The 13,405-nt window shown below is 32.2% G+C and overlaps 1 protein-coding gene and 1 pseudogene across 1 annotated transcript; both read left to right on the plus strand.

Annotated features, from left to right (window-relative positions):
- Positions 1-4,727: 4,727 nt before the first annotated feature.
- LOC129288700 (hydroquinone glucosyltransferase-like) lies at positions 4,728-6,803 on the plus strand (annotated as a pseudogene).
- Positions 6,804-11,276: 4,473 nt separating this feature from the next.
- LOC129288957 (hydroquinone glucosyltransferase-like) lies at positions 11,277-13,027 on the plus strand. Its single transcript, XM_054925781.1, has 2 exons — positions 11,277-11,831; positions 11,926-13,027. Exons 1-2 carry the CDS (start codon positions 11,666-11,668, stop codon positions 12,810-12,812), a joined length of 1,053 nt encoding a protein of 350 aa, XP_054781756.1. The 5' UTR covers positions 11,277-11,665; the 3' UTR covers positions 12,813-13,027.
- The last annotated feature ends 378 nt before the right edge of the window (positions 13,028-13,405 follow it).

The following is a 13,405-nucleotide window of genomic DNA, read 5'->3' on the forward strand; positions in this document are numbered from 1 at the left end:
ATCAACAGCTTAGAGTTGATTTTTGTGATACCTTCTCCCCAATCATGAATCCTATTATGATATGACTCATACTCACAATAGCTATCTCAAACAACTAGTGCATCAAGTAGATTGATATTTAAAACTCTTTCCTTCATGGCTTTCTTCAAGAGGACGTATATATGCAACAACTGTTAGGCTTAGTTCATCCTTAACACTCTCACCATGTCTTCAAACTGAATTGAGCCATTTATGGCCTCAAACAAGCCCCACAAGCATGGTTTGCATGACTAACCTCTAATAGAACACATTTGTTACTCACTTTTATTTATTAATTAGGACCCTTTTATTAATGATTTGCTTTCAAGTGCACACATTGTATTAGATTTGAAATTTTGCCTAAGTTTCTAGGTTCAGTGCACTAGGGATATTTTAGCCTAAATAATAAACTTTCGAGAAAATATACCAGAAAAATTAAAAAAGTTCATTTTGTGTCCAGTTGATGAGTAATAAAATTATATTTTTAAAATTCATTTTGGTTTGGGAGTAATTAAATAAAAAAGTCAACACTTTCTTAAGTGTCTTAGTTTGACCTAGTTTTCGGTTTGCCTTTGTGTGAAATTTTTTATATAATTTTGTGCAGCTTAGAACTTGGTTAATTTAATAAATTCTCCCTTCTAATTATGAATTTAATTCTGGACATTAATTAGATTTTATTATATCACATGCTATTTAATTGAATTATGTGATATATGTGACATAGGTGGTATGTGACTTGTGCATCAATTCGATGATTGAAGTCAACACTCCTTGAGGTTAATGGCTAAGCATTTGCACGTGATTTATGCTATTTTTGAGATATTAAATCAGCTTAAATGATGTGGATGACACATGAAAAATTACACACATATTAGAATTATCTACAAACCAATAGGAGGTTGTCACCTTGCAAGTGTGACAAGACTCCCATTTTCATTTTAATTTCTTTTCTTATTTTTTAATTAAGCTTCAGCTAATGGGAAACACTTAGGAGCACGTCCATACACCTCATTTTGAAATCCAACACTCATTTCATTCATCTCCTTCATTATCTCTCTCTTGTTCATAATGTTCATTTTTTCTCTTTTGTTTTTCATTTTCTAGCACCTTAACCTCCATTTTCAGCTGCTAAACCTCCACAAAACTCACACCATTTTTTTCCTCTCTTTATTTTCGTTCCATCCCTTCCTATTTCACAAGGTTCTAAGCTCATTTTCTTCATCCCAAGTTCCATGAATTTTGGTCAACAAGCTTCCAACTTAGGGTTCTTGAAGATGATGAAGATTAGTTAAGTTTCTTGGTGGAATCCTAGAGAGATGAAGATGGAGGATGAGTCTTGAGCTTCAAATTGGTTAATTTCTTTTGTTTCCTATCCTCTTTTCTTTTTACTAGATGGTTAGATTCTTTAATCTAAGGTTTAATCATCTTAGCTTGTAGATTTTAATTTACATTTAATGTTGATGTAAAGAGAGAGGATTGTTTCATTTAATTTCTTCCTTGGACAATCATGGCTGAATTTTGCCACTCTTTGTTTGGCATATAATCTTTTGTTTTCTAATTAGTGAATTACTTGTGTTAATATTGCATAATCTTATGGTGTTAATACTTGTGTTGTTGAGTAGCTTGACATAATTTTGTGGTTACTCACATTGTTGTTTTGATCGTGGCTGTTGAGAGGAGATTTTGAGTGAATCACTTAGCTAATTTTTACACCAGTTAGTTAATTGAAATAGGGACTTTAATCTAAGACCTAGGGAAGTTAGCTAATTAGGTTAATTGACTTAGGATAATTTTCTTAAGTCATGACAGCTTTAGTCAAGAGGAAAGGGAAGCTTAACTTAGCCTAATCATGAGAAGATAATGAGTCCAAAATCAAGTAATCTCTAGGGTTCCATTATTGTGAAAAGGAAAGTTCATTTCACTCACTTTCACTAGCATTTCAATTATTTGCACATTAGGTAATTAGTTTAGATAATTAGCTAGGTAACTAAATTCCTACAAACTTTGGTTGATTTATTTCAATAGATAACTTTCAATTAGACTTAAAATCATTCCTTGAAAGATGACATAGGGTTGGCCTTATATTGTATTAGGGTTAGCTTTAGTTTAATTTTGAGGATAAGTAACTAATTCCCTATCAACCTCCAAATTCCATCACTTGGGTTCCTCTTCCTCTAGGTCAGATTCTTCTCTCTTCATTTGCAAAAATCATCTCTACACTGTTTATGCTCTAGTCTATGTTGATGATTTAATTGTCATTGGTTCTTTTATGGTTGTTATTCAAGATTTAATTACTGTCCTTAGTTCATCTTTTCTTGTTGAAGATCTGGGCTCTCTACATTATTTTTTTGGGTGTTGAAGCTCTATCTAACACTCATGGTTTAATTATTTCCTAATGGAAATATATTGAAGATTTATTGGTTAAATCCAAAATATCCAAAGCCTACTCTGTCTCACCTCTTGTGGCACCTAATTCCAAATTATCTCTCTTGGATAGCCTGAATTTTTTTGACCCTGCCTTTTATAGAATTATTGTTGGTAGCCAGCAATATCTTAACTTCACCAGGCTAGACATCACCTTTGCAGTTAATCATGTATGCTAATTTATGCACTAACCAAAAGAAACCTACTGGACTGATATTAAATGAATCCTTTAATATCTGCATGGCACCACTCATCTAGCCTTACACATTCGTCCCTCTTCCAATTTATTCCTCTCTACCCTCTTTGATGCTGACTGGGGAGTAATCTAGATGGCTCTCCTTCTACAGACGCTGGATTTCCAAGAAATACCCACAGTTTTTCCAAATCCAGCACAGAAGCTGAATATAAAGCCATTGCTACTACCAGCAGTGAACTTATCAGGCTCTAAAATCTTCTCCATGAACTTGGAATTTTTCTACCACAACCCCTTCTCTTAATTGTGATAACTTAGGAGCTACCTACCTGGTGGCTAATCATGTCTTTCACTCCAAAGCTAAACACATTTCCTTGGATTATTACTTTGTTAGAGAATGACTAGCTGCCCAACTTCTCAACATTCTTCATGCATATTCAAAGGATCAACTGGCTGACATTTTAACCAAGCCCCTTCCCTCCTCTTGATTTACTAACATTCGATCGAATCTTACAGTTCTTCTAATCCAATATGACTCGCAAGGGCATATTAGACCATCCACACAAACTACCAATATCACATGACAAGCACAATAGCTTCTAGATTATTTTGAATATAACACGTCGTGTCTCATTTGTATTGGAGTAATCTCTCTATAAATACACGAACCCTTTGTATGCACTGTGCACTTGGAAATAGATTTGAGTATTCATTTAGTATCACTATGTCATTCTTTTATTCGCTTTCTTCATTCATGCTCTAACAAACCGTATTTTTAAATATAAATTTATTTTGCATTAACATCAAAGTTAATACTTTTACTTTTTTAATAAAAAAATCAGATTTAATTTTGAAGTGTGCCATTACACATGTCTCTAATGCATTGTTATAAAAAAATGTAAGTCAACTCGTTAAGTTGACCGAGCATACATTTGCATCTAAGGAGAATTAAGAGTTCACTCGTACGTATGAAACAGTGACAGGATCTTTTATTATTAGATCTTAAATGAAAGTATTTGAACCTTTAGACCCCTCCTAAATGTCCTTAACATTATTAATTAGATCTTTTTTTTAGAATATCAATTATGAACGGGGCGGAATCACGTTGTTGTCAGTGGTGGGGTCTCTCTCTCTCTCTCTCTCTCTCTGTGTGTGTAGGCTTCCTTCCTCTTCATTATTTATTTGTATTTTTTTTTTTGATGTGTTTAAACAAAAATAAAATATATAATTTCCAAGTTTATTAAAAGATTTTAGTTATGTATTAAATCTTTACTTCTAAAAATAAAATTAATAGTTAATATTAATATTATGCACATTATTTAATTTCAATTAAATTGAATGGAAGTTGAGCAATTGTATGAAGACATATTTTTTATTTAATTTCTATATAACGTTAATTAAAATTATTTTGAATATCTAAACCTTATAATATTTAAAAAATGATGTAAAGATATGTGATGTCACTTTACATTTTAAAGGATTTCTAAAATATTATATAAAACTATACACAATTTTAATATAATGACTTTTAAGTTAAATTTTTTTAAGAGAAAGATCAAAAGTTTTAAAAAAGAAATATTAAAAATATAAACTAATTAATATTTATTAATTTTTATAAATTCCCTCTGACTATGAATACACGTTTCTTGAACATTAATCTTTATCTAAACAAGCTGCTAGCTGTCTAAACAACATTCTGTAATTAATAAATTTTGTTGAAGGTAATTTAAACGAGCTTTAACTAATTTTAAATAATAAAATTTTTAATCTACGAAAAATAATTAACGGATCCTTTATAACAAAGGTTGTGATGGAGACACATTTTTTGTGAGGGGGAAAGTAATTAGGGGATTTTTTTTTTTTTTGGATTTTTTTCGTTTTTCATGCGCATATGCTTGCTGTAACAAGTTTTGCTAGTATAGGAAGCTTGAGGGGGATACCACACGCGCGCGCACGTGCACACGTTAACTTCAACTTTTTGATTTTGTGCCATCTTTCTCACTTTTCGAATTTTGTCGTCTTCTTGTTTGTCTTCTACACCGTTCCTTTCCTCTTCAAATAAGAAGATTCAAACTAAAGCTATCAGCAGAGATCAATCTATAGCCAAGAAACGTTCAGTAAAGAGGAAGACCCTGAAGATATCATATAATCATCTATCTTTCGATGGAGAAATTAAGAAATCCCTGCATCGTCATGGTTCCATGTCCAGGCTTTGGCCATCTCATCCCACTGGTTGAGCTTGCAAAACGACTCGTCGTTCACCTCCGTCATTTTCATGTCAGTTTACTCATCCCCACACTTGGCCCTCCCTCAGCTACACATTCCATTCTCCAATCTCTCCCACCACACACAGACTTCACTTTTCTTCAACAAGTAAATCAAAACGACATCCCTCAAAGCGCCGTCGATCCAGCGACACAAATCCACCAAACTGTCATTCTCTCTCTTCCATCACTTCGTCAGGCTTTGACCTCATTGAGTTCTCGAACTCACCTTGTTGCTATGATTGCTGATTTATTCTCAGTGGATGCATTGGAAATTGCCAAGCAATTCAACCTCAAGTCGTACGTTTACTATGCTTCAGGAGCTTCTTCACTGTGTTTTTGTCTCAATATTCCCGATCTTGACCAGGATCAAAAGATAGTTTCTACTGGTTTCCGAGATCTATCACAACCTTTGAAACTTCCAGGTTATTACTGATTATTCTTTAATTCCCATATGATTTAATTCCTATATGATTTAATTCTCTTCTATATTTTTTTACAGGTGAACTATATATATATATATATATACACACACACTAAATCAGTTTAAAATAAATAGCTACTAGAAATTTTATTTTGATCTAAAATAATCAAGAATTAAGTAATGTTATGTGTAGATGTATGGGATTTAAATTTAAATTCAGGTCAAATCCACCGTTTGGATTTATAATTTTAAATCCATCCTGCACTTAAGCTAGTTATTTGAAATGCTAGCTATACAGTCAAATAGATTTTCTTTTCATTTTCATTTCTCATTTTTTTCATTGTCTTTGAATTTGAAATTTTTTATTTACAAACAAGAAATTTTAAGTGCATGAATTTTAAATTAAATTTAAGATTTTAAATCTAAAAATCTAAACATACTAATCTAAACACTACCTAATAAAACTTCCTACAGGTTGTATAACTTTTCATGGCAAGGATCTTCCAGTTGAAGTTCATGAAAGATCGAGTGAATCCTACAGAACCATTCTTCACATTTGTAAACAACTCCACTTTGCAGATGGTATCATAGTGAATAGCTTCACAGGTCTGGAACAAGAGGTAATAGCTAAAATACAAGAAAGTAATCATAAGTACCCACTTCTTTATCCATGGGCCCCATTTTACTGTCTGAGTTAGATAGCATAAACGAGTCAGACTCAAATTGTTTGACATGGTTAGATGATCAGCCTAGAAACTCAGTTCTATACGTCTCCTTTGGGAGTAGGGGAACGTTGTCACATGACCAACTTCAAGAACTAGCCTTGGGGTTAGAGATGAGTGGCCAAAAGTTCTTGTGGGTCATTAGGGCTCCAAGTGAATCCACTTCTTTTTTCAGTGCCGAAAAGGAGGGCCCACTTAGCTACTTGCCGAAAGGGTTTATCGATGGAACCAAAGATCAAGGCCTTGTGGTTCCATCATGGGCCCCACAAATTGAAGTCCTGAAACACAATTCCGTTGGTGGGTTCTTGACCCACTGTGGTTGGAACTCAACGCTTGAGAGTGTGTTCTATGGAAAGCCAATGATTGCATGGCCACTGTTTGCAGAGCAAAGAATGAACGCAGTGTTACTGACTGAGGAATTGAAGATTGCTGTAAGGCCGACAGAGAATGAAATTAACAATGGAATTGTGGGAAAGGAGGAAGTCTCTAGAATTGTGAAGAGTGTAATGAAAGGTGACGAAGGAAAAGTAATTAGCGAAAGAATTCAAGTGTTTAAAGAAGCTGCTATTAATGCTCTTGGAGAAGATGGTTCCTCTATGAGGACGCTGGATAGTTTAGCACTTGAATTGAAAAATCTGACTGGCATTTAATTTAAAAAAAAAAATGCAAGTCTTCCATGTATTTTGTAGTTATATATTTATGCTTCGTGGTGTACTCGATCGTTTTTCTTTTCTATATTTGATAACAAACTTTTATAATGACCCTGACTGAACTCGTGATTCCACTAATTAGCCTAATCCGACCAATTTCTCTTCCCTATTCAAATAAGTGGTATCAAACAAATGAGTCTTGCGAAGAGAATCACATGTAGTGCATAAAGATATATTGAATTAGAATTCATGTGCCATGGCTTCTATTATATAGACGGAAGATTCTCTCACTATATAAGGATCGGTAGGTGATATTTATTATACTCTTGTAGTCTTGTTAGTAGAACTTAATAGTAACCGTTTTTAAGTATTTAAAAAATAATTCCTCTTGTGCCTTATATAAGGTGTTTCGAATAATTTTCATGCAGATTAAAAAATTATTAGGTTTAAAGGAACTTCAATATTTCAATTTGAAAAAACATGACAATATTTCAATTATAGCGTTATTAATTAATGGAAGCTTCACCATACTTGTTCAAGTTACAAGAAAGATTTAAATTCTAGGGATTAAAAAGAATAATTTAATATTTTGACTACGGACCATAAAATTTGAACCAATTTTTATTTTTAGAAGGCATCTTAATAAAGGATTGTATGGAGCATATGTCAAGGATATTTCTATATAAATATCTTTGAAATTATTTTTTTATTTCATGTTTTGTTTTTATTTTATATATCTAGGAGATTCTAAATGGATGTCAACCAAGGGAATTACTTTAATTTGTTTGGTTGCAGAAACTAGAAAATGGTATATGATAGTTCTCGGCTTTGCTCTCTTTGATCTCATCAGTATATACTAAAGAAATTACCATTTGTTTACTAAAAAAATGGAATAAAATGGATTGAAAACAATAAAAGTCAAAATAAGATGATTAAATTCATAAGGGAGATGCGTAATTTAGTTTATGTGGTTGAGAATCATGATTCATGAGATTGTTAGAGAATGTGATGATTTTCACATTTGTAGTATATGTTAATAAATTTTATTATATTTATCAATAGAAAAAGAATGATTTAGTTTATTTTTATATTTATTTTTTAAATTCATTCTATTTCATTCATTTCTAGTAACTAAATGGAGCTTTAGTGTATTGCATATGCAGTGCAAATAGAAGAAATTTGTTTTGTTGTGAAATCTCCCGATTGGATTTGTAGTTGAATCAAGGTTTAGAAGCTTGCCCACCGCTTTCCCTTTATGAGAAAAGGGTTGAGATAGCTAGGGCTATTATCTTCTTGTCTTACCCTAATTACACATCATTTGCATGAAATTATTTATATGCCTTGCCAATTCATGACAATTCCTGTTAGAGTTGTTTTTTGTTTTAAATAATATCCAATCATAAACCTCAAAACCAATCCATTTAATCTTTATTATAACCTTCACTAACCCAGAATAAATCATTAAGTTCGAAACATGTCACTATCAAAATCATAACTCAAAATTTTCTCAATTAAAATCTAGCTTTAATTTTTCAAATTAATTATTTGGGAAAATCTAAACCATAAAAAACTCTTATTCCAATAACATTAATTAGCTCCATTAAAAACTAAATAATCAATTGAAATATTTAAAAACTCAAAATTTACCAAGCTGAGGTTTTTCACCATCTTAAAATTAAAAATGAAAGAGAATATGTGATTAAAAAATATTTAAAACACTTATATTTTAAAAAAAGGTTTAAAATCATGTCTAAAATATCTTATAATATAACCTAGCTCCAAAAATTCCTCACCGGCGAGCTACTTTCTCGCCCACTGTCGCTCACAGGGTCTGGCTGGAGAAGACAAGAAGAAATGACAAGGACAATTTTGCATTTTGATGGAATTTAAAATTGTTGGCTATGGATCGATCCAACGTCTCTTTCCCTATTACTCTCTCTCTCTCTCTCTCATCCCACAATGAATTTTCCGTGCCTGGCTTCCTCAACATTTTTTTTTTTTTTTTACTTTTCTATATTTCTTTCTCATCATTATCATCTTCATTATGATTATGTTTTCATTTTCTAAAAATCTTAACTCAAACTTATATTTTATATTAAGCCCAATAATCATCTTCTAATTAATTTAATTATCCTTAAATGTTCACTCTAATTTCTATTAACTTTAATTAACTTTTAAAATTTAAATTAAGATGTTATATTAGTCAATTAAAATAAATATTAAACACACTCATTACATTAGTTAGAAACTTGGGTAGAACTCACCCCATTTTTGGACTCCACCAAGCCACCCCTAAGAACCAACGTAACTGAAAAACGCATAGGAGAGGGAGGAGAGAAGCTTACCCAAATGATTAAAAGCCACAAAACAATGGCCGGATGCTCCAGACCGTAGAAGAGAAAAATTGCCCTCCTCTCAAATTCCCCCCCCCCCCTTTTTTTTTTCCTTTCTCTCTTTCTATTTCTACTAGTTATAATGCAAGTTTGGGATTTAAAAATCTAACTCATCTGCGGTAGTGGATAGCACAAAAATGGAAACCCTAATTTTTGCCTATTAATTTGTGCCCAATGTGGCCTAATCCCATATAGGGTCCATTAATTAGACTAATGGTCATCCACAAGCTGTACTTAATAAACCCAAATTAACTCTCAAGTATCAATTTACTATTTTACCCCTGTTAAGTTGCTTAATTAATCCTACTTAAATTTTATAATGTTACTATCTTCATCATGTTCATGTTTTTCTTTCTATTAATGCGTTTCACCAAATGCAATGCTCGTTAGGATATTTGTTTCTAGGTTACCCTCCTCTTACCGTTGGATCAGAAAAATATAGGCCTTAGCTTAATGTAATTTCCTTCTTAATTCCCACACAAGAAAGGGAATGTTATGATGACACTTGAGCCCTCTACTCAAAGAACACAAGCTCAGGTAAAATAGAAAATTGAACAATAAGTAGTGGGCAGATAAGGAAATGTTGAAGAGTATAGAAGTCTCACATTGATAAAAAGTTACAAGAGGAGCATATAGATTGTTTGTGGGATAAGTCCACGCAGGAAGTGCCAATATGGTATGCGCTATTCATTTTGATGCACAGTAGGGCAATTGTCTTTTTCTTTAGTAAATGTTGAAGCAATTAATTTTTTGTGGAAGCTAGCCTTCGTGATATGGACAGCACAAATCTTTACGGACGATAATTGGCACAATTTTTCCTAGCAATTGCTTTCAGAGTTTTGCTCGTATTTTGAGAAAAAAATCCTAGAATAAAATTTTTTTTGTTGTGGTTTAAGGACATATCTGGCCCACTAATTCTTTTTTTCTCCAGAATGTGGGTGCGTGCATTTATGTGTGGCTCCACCAGCTTTTAATGATTCCTCCGACTTAATTAATGGGTCCACGGATTCCAAACATTTCAAAATATAAGGGCTCGTCCGGATTTCAATTAAATATAATTAATTATAAAAATAATTATTTAATATGATTAATTTTGATTATAATTAATTATATTATAATACAATTTATTTAGATATTATTTTTTTAAAATTAATTATTGTACAAATTATCATAAAAGATATTGTTTTTTAAACCTAAATTATTGATAAAGTTATATTTGATATATCAAATTTGTTAAACTTTATTTAAGAAGTAAAATATTATAATAAAATTAAATTTATAATCAATCTTTCAAAGTTTATTTTAAAATGTAATTTTAACTTAATAATTAATTATTCAATTTTTTGACTGTTTGGATAACTTTTTCTAAAATCAATTATTTTGCCTTAAAAATTGATTATATGAACAGGCTGTAAGACAATTTAACTACCTCAAAAAAAAAAGTAAGAAAAATAGTTAAAAATTGATTTGCATCAATAAAATTATCACTACCGTCTATCTTAATTATTTTTAATTTCTTTTTTATATAATATTGTTTGCAATATACTTAATAAGAGCATTTTTTTGAAAAAATAGTTTAATGCTATTGAGTTTTGTAAAGCATCCAATATTTTGGATAGGAGGAAGTAATTTATTAAAATAATAATAATAAAATCTTTCTGAAATATATAAATAACAAGTTAGTTCCTTAAAATGTTATAATTTTTTCTAAAGTCTCTAGAGACTTTTTTATCATTAATAAATTTATATAAATTATTAAATTATCCTTATTAAAAATAAATAATTTATAACTTTTCTTTTTATATTCGCAACAATACAATAGTAAATTACAACTTCACATATTAAATTTCTTATTTGCTGTTGCATTGTTGCAATCATAAAAAGAAAAGTTCCGAATATAAAAAGAAAAGTTATGAGTTATTTATTTTTAACAGGACTAATGTGATAATTTATATAAATTTATTAATGACAGGATAATCATTAGGAACTTCAAACAAATTACGACATTTAAATGGATAAAATTGTAATTTATATATTTCACATGAATTTTATTGTCATATTTTCTAATTTCTTTCTTGGTTAATTTCAAGTTCCAACAAAATCTTCCTTTTTTTTGTAAAAAAGAAAAATCCTTTATATATACCCATAGGAAAAGGCCAAAAAAAAAAACAAATTATCAGTCAAGAGACAATCGGTGCTCTCATAAGTATCGTTCTACTATGGAGAGAAATAACCCTTGCATCGTCATGGTTCCATCTCCAGGCTTCAGCCATCTCATCCCACTCATTGAGTTCTCAAAACGACTCGTCGTTCATCACCCTCACTTCCACATCACCTTCTTCATCCCCACGCTTGGCCCTCCCTCTCCATCTACGCTCTCCATCTTCGAATCTCTCCCACCACATATACACTTCACTGTTCTTCCACATGTCAATGCCGATGAACTCAAAGGATTCGACTCTGCAACACAGATCCACCGCACTGTTATACTCTCTCTTCAATCTCTTCATAAAGCTTTGAGCTCTTTCAGTTCTCAGACACGTCTTGTCGCTATGGTTGTCGATCCATTCTCTATTGATGCATTGGACATTGCAAAGCAATTCAACCTCAACCTCCCTCAACCTCAAGTCGTATGTTTTTTATTTTTCCTCGGCTACTTTACTGTCATTTTCCCTCCATCTTCCCGAGCTTATGGTTCCTACTGGTGGATTCCGAGAGTTATCACAACCTCTGGAGCTTCCAGGTTGCGAAGCTTTTTTTTTTTGGATATATGTTACTTAGATTTTTTTTGTGAATTTAGAGGGTTAGAGAATATTAAGTTCTTAAATTTCTTGCAGGTTGCATAAGTTTTCGAGGTAAGGATCTTCCAGGACCTGATCTTGAAAGATCTTGTGAAACGTACAAAACAGTCCTTCACATGTTCAAACGACTTCGTTTAGCAGATGGTATCATAGTGAACAGCTTTCTAGATTTTGAACCAGAGCCAATAATAGCTCTACAACAAAGTAATTCTAAATTCCCTCATATTTATCCTGTGGGTCCTATTTTGCGGACCGAGTCTAAGCACATAAACATGCCAGCTTCGGAGTGTTTAATGTGGTTAGACAGTCAACCTAAAGACTCTGTGTTGTATGTTAGTTTTGGGAGTGGTGGAACATTGTCACAGGACCAGCTTCACGAACTTGCCTTAGGGTTAGAGATGAGTGGCCACAAGTTCTTATGGGTCGTGAGGGCTCCAAGTGGGGATGCTTGTTCAGCTTATTTGACTACACAAAAAAAGAATGACCCTCTTGACTACTTGCCAGAAGGGTTCATTGAGAGAACCAAGGGTGAAGGTTTTGTGGTCCCATCATGGGCCCCACAAATTGAGATTTTGAGACACGAGTCTATTGGTGGGTTCTTGACTCACTGTGGCTGGAACTCAATACTTGAGGCTATTTTCTATGGAAAGTCAATGATCGCATGGCCATTATTTGCAGATCAGAGAATGAACGCAGTGATGCTAACTGAGCAATTTAAGGTTGCGTTGAGGCCAAAAGATGATGAGAATAATAATGGGATTGTAGAGAGAAAAGAAGTTGCTAGAGTTGTGAAAATAGCAATGGAAGGTGATGAAGGCACAGAACTTCGAAGAAGAATTCAAGCGTTAAAGGATGCTGCTCTTAGAGCACTTGGTGAAGATGGTTCATCTACAAGGACTGTCTCAAATTTAGCATTTGAATGAAAAATATTTGTGGCAAGGTAAAAATATTATACATCCTTTCAACTAATAATTAATTAGTATTTTTTTCCCTTCAGTAAATTATTTTCATGGTTTCTTGCCTCCTTAAGTCCTTAGGAACCCCTAGAAACTGCGTGTGTTATATCCTTCAATGTATCTCTTATAACAATAGTATAAAATTATGGAATTATATATACATAGAAATTGGTTGTTTGTAATTTGATAGTTAGAAGAATAATATTACGTTCCACATCTTATTGGTTCATTTAAACATGCAAGAAAATCGCCACACTCTAATAAAAATTATTAGTTAATCCAAACTAAATATTAATTTTAACCTTTATTCAAATAACTGCAATATTTTTAAAATTATTAGGTTGTTTTGAATCATTTTGTATATAATTTATATGAAGCGGTCTGCATTTTTGGAAAATGAAAAATCGATGTGGTCTATATAATGAATTAGCGAAGTAATTAATGAGTAATGTCTGATGTTACTTTCTAATTATTTATGGAAAATAAGGGGCACTGTCGTTCCTCGTCAAAATTTAATTAGGTTTATCAAAACACTTTCACGCCAGCAGTAATTGGGGACC

This window comes from Prosopis cineraria, unplaced genomic scaffold, assembly GCF_029017545.1.
Source record: "Prosopis cineraria cultivar Desert tree isolate PC_DT_omini unplaced genomic scaffold, ASM2901754v1 PC12, whole genome shotgun sequence".
NCBI lineage: Eukaryota > Viridiplantae > Streptophyta > Magnoliopsida > Fabales > Fabaceae > Prosopis > Prosopis cineraria.

What these genes read in the sequence shown, in the direction of transcription:
- LOC129288957 (XM_054925781.1), top strand. Translation starts at nt 11,666, where the DNA reads ATGCATTGGACATTGCAAAGCAATTCAACCTCAACCTCCCTCAACCTC. An exon ending in ACAACCTCTGGAGCTTCCAG is followed by an intron (nt 11,832 to 11,925) that starts GTTGCGAAGCTT and finishes AATTTCTTGCAG; the next exon opens with GTTGCATAAGTTTTCGAGGT.